This window comes from Fukomys damarensis, unplaced genomic scaffold, assembly GCF_012274545.1.
Source record: "Fukomys damarensis isolate Sample0158 unplaced genomic scaffold, DMR_v1.0_HiC HiC_scaffold_12, whole genome shotgun sequence".
NCBI lineage: Eukaryota > Metazoa > Chordata > Mammalia > Rodentia > Bathyergidae > Fukomys > Fukomys damarensis.
Window position 1 is genome coordinate 23,218,780 of NW_022900924.1, and position 13,687 is coordinate 23,232,466.

Below are 13,687 nucleotides of genomic sequence, written 5' to 3' on the forward strand. Positions count from 1 at the left end.
CGAGAGAACAGAGATACTCAGTTTACAATGGCCAGGAAGCAGAACAGCAGACAGTGCCAGAGAGACCAGATCCAGTCCTGAAGGCCACACTTCCCCGACCCACTAGACACACCCAGAGCATGTGCACCTCACCATCCCTGAGCAGTTCCCAAAGCAGTCAGGTGGGCAGGTGGGCTGACAGTTGCAGAGTCGGAGCCAGCCACCAGGCAGAGGGAATGGTTGTCAGCCCTTTCAAAAGGCCTGAGGCTGGGGCTGAGGTGGCCGAGCCCGGGCTCAGTGGTGATGTGTCAGCCAATCGTGTGTGTACCTTTGTGCATGAGTTGGTGGGCACTTGTCCCTATGCACAGCTCACACTGGTTCTTGGTATGCTGTGTTGACACTTATCTGTGGACATGGCCTGGTGGGGGCTGTACATGCCTCATCTAGAGGAGCCACACAGTTCTCTGTGGGTTTCAGTGTGTGTGCACATTGTGTGCATGCCTTTGTGCTTCATGTGTCTGCGTGTCCTTGCGTGTCTTTGTGTATATGTACCTGCAAGTCCTATGTCTCTGTGTCCCTGTGTACATGCCTCCATGTTCCATGTCCCTGCATGTCCATGTGCATGTGTCACAGCCGTGTCCCTCTGCCTGTTGGGTCCTGGTGTGTACTAAATGTGTGTGCATGCATGTGGATGTGTGGGTGTGCCCCAGGAGGACCCCCTTGTGTGCAGCCTTGTGATGTTACCTTGCCTGTGTCCCTGTTCCCCCCATTACCTGGGGCTCCCCTTTCCTTCTGTCCCCTCCCTCCCTGCTCTTCCCTCTCCCCAGGCTGCCTGAACTCAGCCTATCCCTTTGTATCTCTCAACCTGGCTCCATCCTCCAGCGACTCTTCTGCCCCAAATAGCTTTGTCCCCACCATTGCCCATCAGGTGTCCAGGGCCCTCTCCATGGGCACAGGGCCTTCCTCAGCCTGCCCAGCACAACAGTAGAAAAGGTGTGTCATGGTGGGACATGGAATAGTTGGCTGCCACACCCTCTAAGTGCCCAAGCCAGCAGGCATAGCCCAGGCTCAAGGGCACAGAGAAACCCAGGCCTCTGGCAGTGCCTGAATGTGCTGTCTCTGGGGCCCCTCCCAGGCCCCATGCTGATCTGTCCCTTGCTTATGCCACACATGTATAAGTGATGACAGCAGTGTCTACAGGTAGGGGTAGAAGCAGGTCCTGGGCAGGGCCACACCGAGGGGCTCATGGCCTTGTGGCCACTGTCTCAGGTCCGTCCCAGTCCTTTGATGGGCACTGGGTGGTATCCTGGGCCACCATGCTGCCCTTTGAATTGCCCAGCCCCCAGAACTCCCTGTGGCCCCACAGCTCCATGCAGCCAATGCCTGTGTCCCTGGACTGGCGTGGCAGGGGCCCATCCACTCTGACCCAGAATATGGGCCACTGGGTTCCGAGGAGATGGGGAGCTCCAGGGCGAAAATGTGGCCCCTCCCACCATAATTTCCTGGGCCATAGCTACCTATTACCAGGGCCAGTTCCCTGTGTCCAGTCCACCCCAACCAGGAGTTTTGAGCCCCAGAGGCCCTGAAGTCCAGCCCAGTACCTCCTTCCACACCCCAAACTGCAAGAGCCACTGGCTGCTGTCCCTCAGTTGTCCGCCACAGTCCACGGCCACAGAAGGCCCTATGTCTGGAGCACAGTCAGCCACCAGGCAGGGCAGCGGTGTGGTCCAGCTAGAGAGGGGCTGGGAGAGCTGGGAGGCCATAAGGGACTAGGCACCCTGGGAAGTGTGAATTCAATAATTTGGAGCAAGTGCACAGCTGTGACACAGAAGGTTAAGAATTAGTGTTAGCAGTGTTTCTGGTTGAGGTTTTGTGTTGATAAATAATTCATGAGGCAGTTAGTGCTTTGCATCTGACAACACAAGAATACATTAGTACAGATAGCTCAGAAAGGTCAGCACGTATCACCGCCAGCTGGGCCATCTTTCATTTATTCCCTGACACTGCCATTAAGTCTTCCTGCAAGAGAGGAGACACAGAGAGGAAGAGGAAGGACACCTAGGGGCTTGGGAGTCAGCAGAACCTGGACAGCCCAGCTTCTGGGGGCAGGGAGGGGAGGGAGCTGAGGAGCAGATGCAAAATGAGCCTGTCTGAGGGCAGCAGGGCAGGGAGGCAGGTGCTGGAAGACTCTGTGGCTCAGAATGGAGTGGCTACCCAGGCTGACAAGTGACTGAGACCTGAGGACCCATGTGCAAATGGGAGTAGGTCTGGTGTGTGTGCAGACAGCTGCATGCCCATACATGCATGCTGCATGTGGCAGGGCATGCGTGTGCTTATGTGTGCCTGTGACTGCATGCAGATGTGTGGCTTCATAATTCCACCTGCACGTGCACTGGGGCTGGACACAGGGCAGGTCCTCAGACACCTTGGCACCTGGGGGAGGGCAGGTACACCCTACTCTGCCCCCACCTGTCTCCATGGACTGCAGCCCCTGGCTCCCCACCCCTGGTGCAGGGCTCCAGCCCTGTCTCCTCTTACTCATGCCCTGGCTCAGCCTCACAGTTGGCCTTGTGCTCTCCTGGCCTTGTCTGGTGATAGCTGTCCTTCAGAGCCTCCCCAGTCCATTTGTGTGGTGGCTGCCTCACACCCTGTTTTCCCCTGGCCCTACCAACGCCCCATGGTCCCAGGCCATCTCCCACTCACTCAGCTGCATGCCTTCCCTCCCCACAGCCTCCCCTGCTGTCTCTTCCCTTCACTACACCCTCATCCCCCACATCCCTGACCTCCGCAGGAGTTGGGGTCTCTGCTCGGTGTGCATGGTCAGGGGTCCCATTAGATAATCACAGTGTGGAGGCCTGGAGCCCAGGGTGCCCAGTGGCATCAAAGGCCAGGCCAGCCAAGGGGCCCTTTCCTTCCACAGGGGCTGCAGCCCTGCCCTGTCCAGGCCACCTCCCTCCTTACCCACTGTCCCCAGCCTACAGTGCCCTGGTGCCACCAGGCAGAGCCCAACTCCAGCCAGCCTATGAACATTGAGATCCACTGGGACCTGTGGCCACACACACCCTGAACCCTAACCTGGACAGCCACCAGCCCTGGGGGGTTGAGCAGAGAGGAATTCCCAGGACAGCAGCAGGCCACCCCCTCCCTGGGATGCCACATTAGCATCAGGGTGGCCACCATTGGCACTATCAGCCTCCATGGGAAGGCACTCTGAGCGTCTGGCCCTCAAGGACAGGAAAGCAGAGCAGCTAATTCCCACAACTGAGGAGGCATAAGGGGTGGATGCCACGTGACGGACTGTCACACGGGAATGTTACAGGCTGGCTGCCCCACACTGGCACCCAGCCCCATTCAGTAGAACAGCTTAATGGAATGTACCCCATTGAGCTGGTGGCACAGAGGAGGGATAGAGAGGGAGAGGGTCTGGGGCAGGCAGCTTCATCTCCGTCTACACTTCCTGAGGCCACTCCTGCTGGCCCATTTGGAACCAGAGGCCCAGCATGTGTCCTCGCTGTGTCCTCTGTGTCCCCAGCATGGTCCTCCTGAATGTGTGGCAGGACCCAGGCAGCACTCTGAGGGGAGAGGCCCGGGGCTCATGTATGCGGCTTAGTACCAGCACATCCAGGACGTGTGGCCACACACCAGGGACCTGAGCTGTGGACAAATCCCAGGAGCAGATGGTACCCACGTGTGCATACTTCAGCACCAGGCACCACACATCTCTGCAGCTTAACCCTGCTGCCCCATCCTGGCCAGGGCTGACCCCTTCCCACACTCACTGTGGACATGGGTCCTGCAGTGCTCAATGTTCCCAGTGCTTTTGTCGCATGTTGTGTACAACTCTGGGGCCTCTGAGGTGGCAGTGTCATTGACAGTGCTTTTGGCCAGTCAAGAGGGTCAAGTAAGACCTGTGGGCAGCAGTGCAGCCCCATCTGCTGGAGGGGACTGCTGCGGGGAGGCAGAGGCTGGTGGCAGTCCCTGAGGCTGCCATGTGGCTAGGACTGCCTCTGTGCCCCTCCTACACAGAGACACTGCACAATGGGCTCTGGGGCCAGGCAGCATCCCTGCAGGCCTGGTACTGAGTTACTGTACCTGGGGACAGTAAGCAAGATCATGAATTTGCGTACTTTTGTCAGAGCCATGGAGTCAGGCAGCCTCCTCCAAGCACAAGTACACAAAGAAGCAGTAAGTAGTAATTAACATTCATGCTGAGAAGAAAAAGGTGCATTCCATGGCTGCTGAATTGCCATGCTGACTCCATGTCTCCCGGTGTACAAGGGCAAGGGGCAACCCTATCCCAGCAGGCAGCTGACTAGGCTTCTGGAAGGACAAAGGAAGGCGGGGGTGATGGAGGCCAAGTTCTCCCTACCTCCTCCTGCACAGCTGTCCCAGGTGATGGTGATGGTGATGGTGGTGATGACGGTGATGGTGGTGGTGGTGATGTTGGTCATAGTGATGATGGTGAGAGTGAACGGTGATATCATCACACATGTCATGTACTGTGCACCCAACACTGTTGTAAAGTTTTGCATGCATTCACTCATTTAAGCTGCATGATAGATAGTTCCTATAAATGGATTGTTTTTCCTGTTTTCCAGAAGCATAAATGAGACAAAGAGAAGTCAGGGCACTTTTCCAAGGTGGCACAGCTTAGATAGGAGAGCAGCTTCACAGCAGGGTCTGCTCCAGAGCCTGTGTCCTGGGTCTGACCATCTGTGCCCTCTCTCCTTGGCATGAGGACTGTCCATGCTCACATCAGGGGTGTGAACCCAGTCCTATTCCACAAAGGTCACCTCACTCAAGCAGCTTCCAAAAGACAGATGTGATGCTTGTTCCCTCCGTGTTCTGATTAATCACCTCACTCAATTCTGGCTCCACTGTAGTAAAATCTTAATTCAGCAGGACTTAATAATTCAAGTTTATGGGCACCGACCACAGCATGTTGTGTGGTAATTACAGGACCTGAGAGGTTCTCCTCCTGGGCCCACAATAGGCCCCTATTGCTTGACTATGGACACATTAAACTGCCCTCCTTGGGCCTCTGGCTGTGAGGAAGTTTGTGACCAGCCTGTGTATGGGTCCATGTGGACTGCCGTCTCCAGACTCTGGGGTCCTGGGAACAGAACCAAGGACAGGCTCAGCAGGTAGTTCACTGGCCCTGAGTGACAAGCAGCTCTCGGCAGGACAGTACCCACCCTGCCAGTGGGAGGGTCCCCAGTGCTGGTAAGGGGAACAAGGCCCAGGCTGCAGGAGCATTAAGCACACTGACCATCCCTGGATGTGCACTGGGCTGCACCACCTCCGTCCCACAAGCCTCAACCCACTCTCCTCTTTGGCCTCTGCCAGCAACAGAGGAACCTCCCCAGAGCCAGTCACAGCTCCTGAATTGTTCCCCACATGAGCAGCACCTGAATGTCCCGCAGCTCCCGCATCCCTGCCTCTCCGGCCTTGTCCCCTCACTTCCTGCCTCACCTTCCTTCCGTGCCCCACAAGCTCTGGCATCTCGCCAGCCCCTCCTCAGTCTAGGTCCTCATCCTCCTGACAGCCAGTTGGGGGACCTTTCTCCCTGCCCACGCACCCCAACCCAGGTCCCACCCACCTCACAGAGGGGTGCTCAGCCTCAGAGAGCAGCACACCCAGGTGGAGAGGGCACACACAACCCTGCCAGGCAGGGAACATGGGACAACACTTCCTGTCACCTCCCACTGGAAGAACCAAGACCAGGGACCTGGTATGAGCTTGGCCAAGCCATGCAGCCAGGAGAGGCCCATGGCATCCTCTGTGGGACAGGACACCCACCCCGGGGCTGGGTCAGGCCCATGGAGCAGATGGTCTGTCTGTCTGTGGCGTGAAGCCTGCCAGCCACGGAAGGCCCCACATGCCCATCCCAGCCACCCAGTAGGCCAGCTGAGCCACCTTCACACTCGGCACCAAGCTGGAGTGAGGTGAAGCACATTTCATGTTGCTCTGTGAGCTTTGTCATTGAGGACGTTGCCATCATCAGCTCGGGGCCTGGTGGAAGGCAGTGTGATTTAATCACCCATGTTAATCAAGGTGAGCACAATTTATAAAATCCACCTGGCCCATGCTGGGCTGGGGCCAATCACCTGCCCAGGTGTCTGGGACAGATTTATCTCCAGCAGTATAACTCACCCACCGGAATGCATCATAGTTGCTGCTGCTAGAAAGAGGTCTCTTCTTTTTACTCTTTAGGGAAAACAGCATTGTTCCTGAGCTGTGCACCCTTTCAGAGCTCAGCTTAGCAAATACGAAAGACTGAGATTTGTTTTCTCGATTGCCATGGTCTTGTGTTGACATTGAGCAGGTTCCCGGACCCCACCAGCCCTGGTTCCTCCTGAGCACTGAGCACATAGTGGGGTCAGGCAGGTCCTCCTAGAGGAGGGAGGGTGCCATGCTCCCATTATGTCCCCAGGAGAGGGAACAGGGGCTCTCAAGCTGTGTGCCCAGGCCATGTGGCCCCACCGGGCCTTTCTCCTGGGTTATCCGTCTGGGTGTGGAGCAGCTGTCATGACCCCTGTGCTGGACCAGGGTCCTTTGTGCAGTGGGGCCTCTGCTCAGAGCTCCCCTCAGGGCTGCAAGGCCACAGGGCCACAGCTTACCTGGCATGTGAGGCCACCTGCACTGCCCCAGGCTGGCCTTGTGCCTCAGCCTAGACAATCCAGCTGTGTGCTCTGTGTGGCTGTTATGGTGCTGTCTCTCTATCCCTCTGTTTTTCTATGTCTGTCTCTCTCACTGCGGGGCTGGCTGGCCCTGGGCCTGCCCACCCCAAGTTAGTTGGCCTTGCTGTGCCCCTTATCCAACCTTGGCCCCCACTGCTGCCCCTCAGCCCTCCCATCCCATCCTGTGCACCAGTCCTAACTCACTTCCTTTTCTCTCTGTCCCCACAGTGTGACAGCGAGAGTGGCGTGGATGACAAGGTAAGCCCAGCTGCCTCTGTCCTCCTCCTGACCCAGGCAGGGTAGGCCCTGACACTGGGCAGAGAGTGTCCCACCTGTACTGTGGGAGTGCCAGCCTCATGGGCTAGGGGCCTCTTGGCTGGATACCCAGGCTTCTGACTTGGAGCAAGTGGGCATGGAAGCCTTGATGGAGGGCACCCTGGGTCAGAGCCTGGCAGGCAGCACAGGCACTGGGCTCTTGGGCTGGAGCTGCAGACAGCTGGGACAGGGAGACTCCATGACAGTCACCCTCCTCCTGAGGAACCAAGTCCTATTAACCGGTACTCACCACTGGATCAGCTCAGCTACCCATGACCTCCTGGGCCTTTTTTGGGGTCCCAGCACCCTATAGGGCAGCACCTCAGCAGCTCGTGTGGCCAAGGGTGAGGACCTATCCACAGTCACACACCCAGAGTGACCTGGCAAGCATGCAGGGCAGCAGGAACTCAGTACAGTCTGTGGCGGGGACAGTGAGGACAAGGCAAGGGCCCTGGAGGTGTAGGCCATATCCTATGGTCCCCAGGCAGGTTTCTAAGCAGGTGAAAGCCCACTGGTGGTGGGCAGTGCTGCTCCTGTGGTTACCATGGCCCAGGCCATCCGGGAGGGTGGTCATGTGCCCAGGAGCTTGTGTGGCCCCTTTTTTGCAGGCCTCCTTGTGTTTGGGGGGCACCACTGGGCAGAAGGAACCATGCAGGGACCAGCCTGCCCACTGCCCTGCCATGCACCTGGCCAGGCCTAGTCACAGACCCAGGGAAAGTGCTGAGCCAGCAGCTCCTAAAACCAGTGTTCAGGGAAACAGCCAAAAGGGGCAGGGGCAGAGGCTGCTGTGGCTCCTACCCCTCTCCTATCTTCCAAGGATACGTGACATGGGTGAAGGGACAAAGGTCACTCTGTTGCCACCCACCTTCTCTCCAGCAGTGAGCCGACTCCAGTCACTAGGGCAGTGGGCTGGGCCTCTGCCACTTCACTGCAGCCCCCACCCTGAGGCAGGTCCAGACTCCTACCATGGCCCAAGTGGGCGAGGCCTCTCCTGGGCTGGGCAGGGTCTCCTGCTGGGGACTCACATTTGGGGGCTCATTTCCAAGGGTCTCACTTCCAGGGGGCCTTCCCCTGCAGGCTGATGCCCAGGGTAGGGGCTTAGGGTACACACGGTGCCCTGGACCACGCCCACACAAGCCACAGTATACTAAGCTTAGCAACAGAAGTGGTGGGAGACAGTAACAGGCAGCTCCCATTCATTGCCTCAATGTCCCCACTCATACAGAGGTCATAAGCTGGGCAGTCAAAGTGGCCAAGGGCAAGGAGCACAGAGCAGCAAGCAGAGCTAGTGCGATTAAGGCCAGGTCTTTAGGCCACTGAGCAGGAGCCTCAGGAGGCCCTGAGGGCCAGGCACAGGCCACTCGCCAGCCTGCATTTGCCCAGGCTCACCCTGCCCATGTTAGCCTGTATTTGCGCTGGCCTGGGCTCGTGCTGTCTGGTGACAATTAGCCCGGGCTTGCCCTTCCTGTGAGCACTGGGGCTCTCTGCTGCTGGGGTGTGTTCAGAGGTGTTGCACCCACAGTGAACAGGAGACCGAGGCCAGAGACTGGTGAGGACTCTGCAGCTCAGGCATGGAGAAGCACCGGAAGCTCCAGAGAGCCTGGAGCCCACACAGGCTGTTTGGTGCCCCCATCCTCTCCACCTTCCTGGCCATGTGTGACACCTGCTGTGGCCGCAATACCCGTTCCTCAGATGCCTGGCTCCCTCTACTGTGCCGTGTTCCGGGTGGTCAGGAGCTTCAGCCGTGGGTGCAACTGTTTGGGGCACTTGCCCTGTCAGAGGAGCCAACCAGGGAGGAGGCGTGGTCCCTGGGCACCTTCCAGGGGCAACTCCTATGGCTGCAGGGGATGAGAGTGGGGAGAAGGGGTCCTCAGCAGCCATGGGACGGACTGGTCCCCAAGCGGCCCAGGCCACCTGGCCTTCAGTGGCCCTGGGACACCAGTCCATACACAGTTTACACCATGGTGTCCCCACCCCTGGCATGAGGTAGCCTGGAGGTGGCCAATAGAATAGAATAGCGGCTGGAAACCTGGTTGACAGGAGATATGAAAGCTGCAGTAGCTCCATGTGCCAGGCCACAGCTGGCCTGGGGTGGTATTGCCACAAGAGAGGATGCTGGGTAGGCAGCCAGGAAGCATGGGGCTCACATCTTATGGCCAGTCTGCTTTGTGCATCTCCTCTCAACCTGCCCAGCTCTGGCCTTGCCAGTACAATTCACCTGGGCTGCTGTGGTGGACATGGACACCAGGGGACAGGTTGCAGACAGGTGGGTGGGGACCAAGAGGTATAGGACGCCACCAAGTGGCCCCTTCCCAAGGCCGCAGTCGGTGTCTGCCTTTTCATTGGAAAAATATGGGTAGAAATGGTGTGGGGCTCCTTCTGCAGTAGGGACCGGGTTGCCTCCTGATGCCTGACCAGGTGGCTCTCCACTGCCTGTGGCCTCGGCTGCCTCTGGGGGCACTGTCTGCCTGCAGTCTGGACACCTGCAGGAGCTACCTGTGCTCAGCCAGAGCCCTGACCCTCCCTGTTGCTGTGCTCCTGGGGAGCTGTGAACCCCATCTCTCTGAAGCAGGGCTCATGGGGCCACCTCCAAGTCTCCTGTTGCTGAGAACTGTACAGACCATAGACAGAGACACGGACGGGTGGATGCAGTGATCCGGGTTGGGGCTCCCACCGTATGACCTCTTCCCCTGGACAGTTGGCTCACTGCAGGGTCCTGGAGGAGAACCCCAACCTCCCAGCGGGGTCTCAGATACCTGCCCTCCCCAACCAGCCACGTCCATTCCTGCTGCTTGCAAGGTTTTCCTCTGTTTGTGACATTGTCTTGAGCATCTTCCTAGTGTCTCAGGAGGGCCCTGTCCTTCCCTGGAGACAGAGGGACAAGGTCCTGGTAAGCACAGGCCAGGCCCCCTATCCCCAGATTCATAGGGGTGACCACACGGGAACAACATCACAGGGACCTCATGGGGTACCAGAGCTGAAGCCATTGCCCTTCTCTGTTGCCTCTGTCCTGGGGCTATGGCTCAGGCCCAGATGGCCCCAGGGTGGCTTCTGCCACGTTGCTTATCCCCAGGCACCCATGGGAGGAGAGGTGAGGACCACAGGGTGGGGGAGGTCAGGATGGGTGTGCAGTGTCCTGGGCACTGGCTCAGGGGCCTGGAGCCCAGTGGATGCCCCAGCTGGCACCTAGCTGGCACTGCAGTGTGGCCCTGGTGGGCAGGGATGGGGAAGGCCAAGTGGGGTGCAAATAGCAATGTCCTCCAGGACAGAGACCCTGGGAGCCTCCTCACAGTGAGGGTTGTCCTGGGAGGGGCCCTGGCTTCATTCTCCAAACATGGGTAATAACAGGAGTTGGTGTTCACCAGGCACCTGCTATGGCTGAGGCCCAGAAAACTGAATCATCCCACCCAACAGCACACAGAACACAACTACACACCCTGCAAGGGGCTCTCCCCACTGCTGGCATGGCAGCCAAGTGCACAGGTGCCAAGCCTGGCACCCCACCATGTAGCCCCAGCCCTCCCAGACAGGCCTGTCATCTGGTGCTTGTCCCCTAAGAGGTCCACTCCCCTCTACCCAGAAGGTCACCAACAGCCTCACCAGCCACTGACTCTAGCAGCCTCTCTGGCCCAGTAGAGGTCTGCAGGGTCTGCAGAGGGAGCAGCGGGCCTCCTGCTAGGACAGGACAGCAATGCATGCCTGGGCACACCACCCCCAGCCTCCTCCCTGACAGGAAAGCTCCAGCCCCCCTGGGAGGCTCTGAAAGCAGTATTTGGCATGGCCCATGAGCTCCATGTTGTCACTGCCTGTGGCAGAGGAGGAGCTAGGGAGAGCGGGAAGCCCCAAAGTCTAGAGGAAGGGCTTAGAGCCTCAGTGCTCACAGCCGTGGCCACATGGCCAGCACAAGCCGGGCTCCAGGGTGTCACCTTCGCTGCCCTGGAAGGGGCCAGTGGGAGAGGTGAGGGCCCAGGCTGTGGGGCTGCCCCTTGCACGAGTTTGCTCAGGACAGCAGAGGAGCCTCGCTACTGCCCTGGAGGTGGCCGGGGCCCTCGCTGGGCTCACACTGGATACATGGAGCCTAGGGCTGGTATCAGGACAGTACCAGTGAGTATGTTTAAGCCTCACCTTTTCTGTCCTCTAAGCACCTGGATCTGAAGCTGAGACAGCCCAACCCCACAAAGGGGGCCTCAGGAGGCAAACTTGGGCTACCAGACTTTCCCAGCCTGTTTCTTCGCCTGCAAAAAGGAAACAGGAGGGGGTGCCGCTTACACACATGGTGGCTGGGATGGCTTTTCTGTTGCTTCTCAGTGTTTTGCACATGTTAACAGGCAGCAGGAGCATGGCTATGACTTCTTTGTGATGAGAGTCACAGCTTCCAACACAATACAACTATCAGTGTCCCCATGTCAATCGTTTCTTGGCCTTTTGGCTAAGATCAAGTGCAGTGTCCTCATGTCCTTTGGCTGTGGTGAAAAAGTGCCAGGCACTCTAAGCACTGAAGTTGCCTGGGTGCTCCAAGCCGTGTCCCTCGGAGGCTGGGGTGGAGTCCAGTCCCTGGCAACTCTAGGATCCCTTGGCTGTATAACCCTGGACACAGGTCTCCTCAACTTGATTATGTCCACAGAGACCCTTTCTCCAAACAAGGCCACAGTCTGGAATTGGGTGCACAAGTTTGGGACCAGAGGATGCCCTGTTTTTTCCTTGTGTTCACTGTGTGCAGCACTAGCTGGGGACTCTGGCTGTGGCCCTGCGGTGGCCTCAAAGGCCCTCAAGCCAGTGTCTGGCCACTCTTCTCACCCAGAGCTCGGCTGTGCACCCTCCCCAGTTGGGCTCCCAGGGTTGCTCTTGCATTGGAGGTTCCTTATGGCTGCTCTGCAGGAGTTACAGGGAGGGCAGCTGGCAGGCCGTGGGCTGCGAGTGGCATCCAATGTCATGTTGGCCCTTTCATTAACAGTTCTAGGTGATACAGCCTTGCTTCTCTCAGTACTGGACCCCACAGTGGGCACAGTTCCCTCAAGCTAGGTAACCGCCTGCCCCGTAGTGCCAGCCCAGAGTTGACAGCTCTGACCTGGGCAGAACCACACTGCTGCACATGACAGGGCTGGACATACCCTCCTTGATACTGGCATCTAGGCCTTGTGTGACAGAAGTCACTGTTACCATCCCGTGGCCACACTTTACAGTTAGTCCCAGGGGTATGGCCTCTGCACCCCCCAGGCTGTGGCTGTCCCCACTGTCTGTGGCCCTGGCACAGTACTGGCACACAGGTGCCTGCTGCTAACTGTAGCTGAGTTCAGGGTGTCCCAGCATATTTGGGATGGCATGACCAAGAGGACCCATGCACCACCAGGACCCCCACACTGGGAAGAGCCCCTGGGGGAGCCTTACAGATGGCACCTCCCCCTGCCAGCACAGAGTGGTACAGTTGGTAGCCAAGCCATCTCTGAGTAAATGTGGCTCTGAATACCATTAAGCCCCTAAATGGATTATATATATTTGGTTTGGAAGCCTGATCTCTAACATTAGTGCACTCTCAGCAGCTGTCTTTACTTCTCTTGTTAATCAATCCCCACTCCATTGCCTTCTTATTTCCAACCTCATTAAATCTCTCATATCACAGCTACTTTCCTTCCTAAACAAAGTGAAGGACAGGCCCATGGTTTTCCAAGTCTAATTGGCCCGAGACCAAGATGGGGGCCATAGTGGAGCTCGATGGCCCCTCCTGACCATGCTCTCAGGCTCTTTGGCCTGTCACCTGCATTCAGCCCAAGACAGTGCCCAGGAGGCCTCAGGAGCAACAATGGAAAATTAGACTTGGGGTGTTAAAGTTGTCCTCTGTGGTGTGGATGTGCAGATATGTGGGGCTGGGGAGGAGCCCCACAGTGTGGAGCCCTCACCAGGGCCTGGCAGCCACACGAAGTGGCTGGACAGGGCACACAAGCCTCTTTGCTGCTGGCATCCAGGCCTTGTGTGACAGAAGTTACTGTTACCATCACGTGGCCACACCTTACAGTTAGTCCCAGGGGTATGGCCTCTGCACCCCCAGGTTGTGGCTGTCCCTACTGTCTATGGCGCTGGCACAGTATTGGCCCGTACTGGTCCCTGTGTTTCCCCCAGCTGCTTACTGCTCTTCTAGCAGGGCTCCTGGAACCCAAGTTCCTGCAGGGTGTGGCTGCCTCCCCTCTCCCAACTAAAAGTGGGTGCAGCCTGGCAGGAGCCCCATGGTTGCAGGGTGCAGGCCTCTCAATGTCCTGGCCTTTTGTCTGTAGGAGGGAGGAGGTCAGCACTCCTCCAAGGGTCATACAGGGTCTCCCCCTACCCCCGTGCAGGCCTGGCCCTGGGGCTCTTGCCCTCAGGACCTCTCTGCAGCCGGCCTTAGCCAGAAGAGTCTCACCCAGGTGGGCCCCTTACGAAGGACTAGCTCCCCGCCCGGAGGAGGGAGGAGCGTGTCTGTGACCCAGGTGTGGCTCCTAGCACATCGCTGAGCGGGAAACAGCAGGGTTGGGCTTGTTTGGGTACAGAGTGTATTTGGTTAAGTAGTTCAAAAAGAAAAGGCTTAGCATCCCACCCAGTGGTGTAGCGCTGGTCTGTAACTTGTGTCTCTGAGGATCTCAGTACCGCCCCGGGTTGCACTTGGAATGGGGTGTCTCGGCCTCTGTATCCGCGCCTCGGGGCTGGATTTGTCGGGCCTGCCCGACTCCCGCCCACAAGCG

At 58.0% G+C, this 13,687-nt stretch overlaps 1 protein-coding gene across 1 annotated transcript in view; it reads left to right on the forward strand.

Moving 5' to 3' along the window:
• The window catches only part of Fbrsl1 (fibrosin like 1), a gene marked incomplete at both ends in the record, with an annotated part of 56,190 nt that overhangs the window by 29,920 nt on the left and 12,583 nt on the right, over positions 1-13,687 (forward strand). Inside the window, one exon of the mRNA XM_019204519.1 lies at positions 6,888-6,917. Coding sequence (XP_019060064.1) covers positions 6,888-6,917 — 30 coding nt within the window. The remainder of the gene's footprint in view (positions 1-6,887; positions 6,918-13,687) is intronic.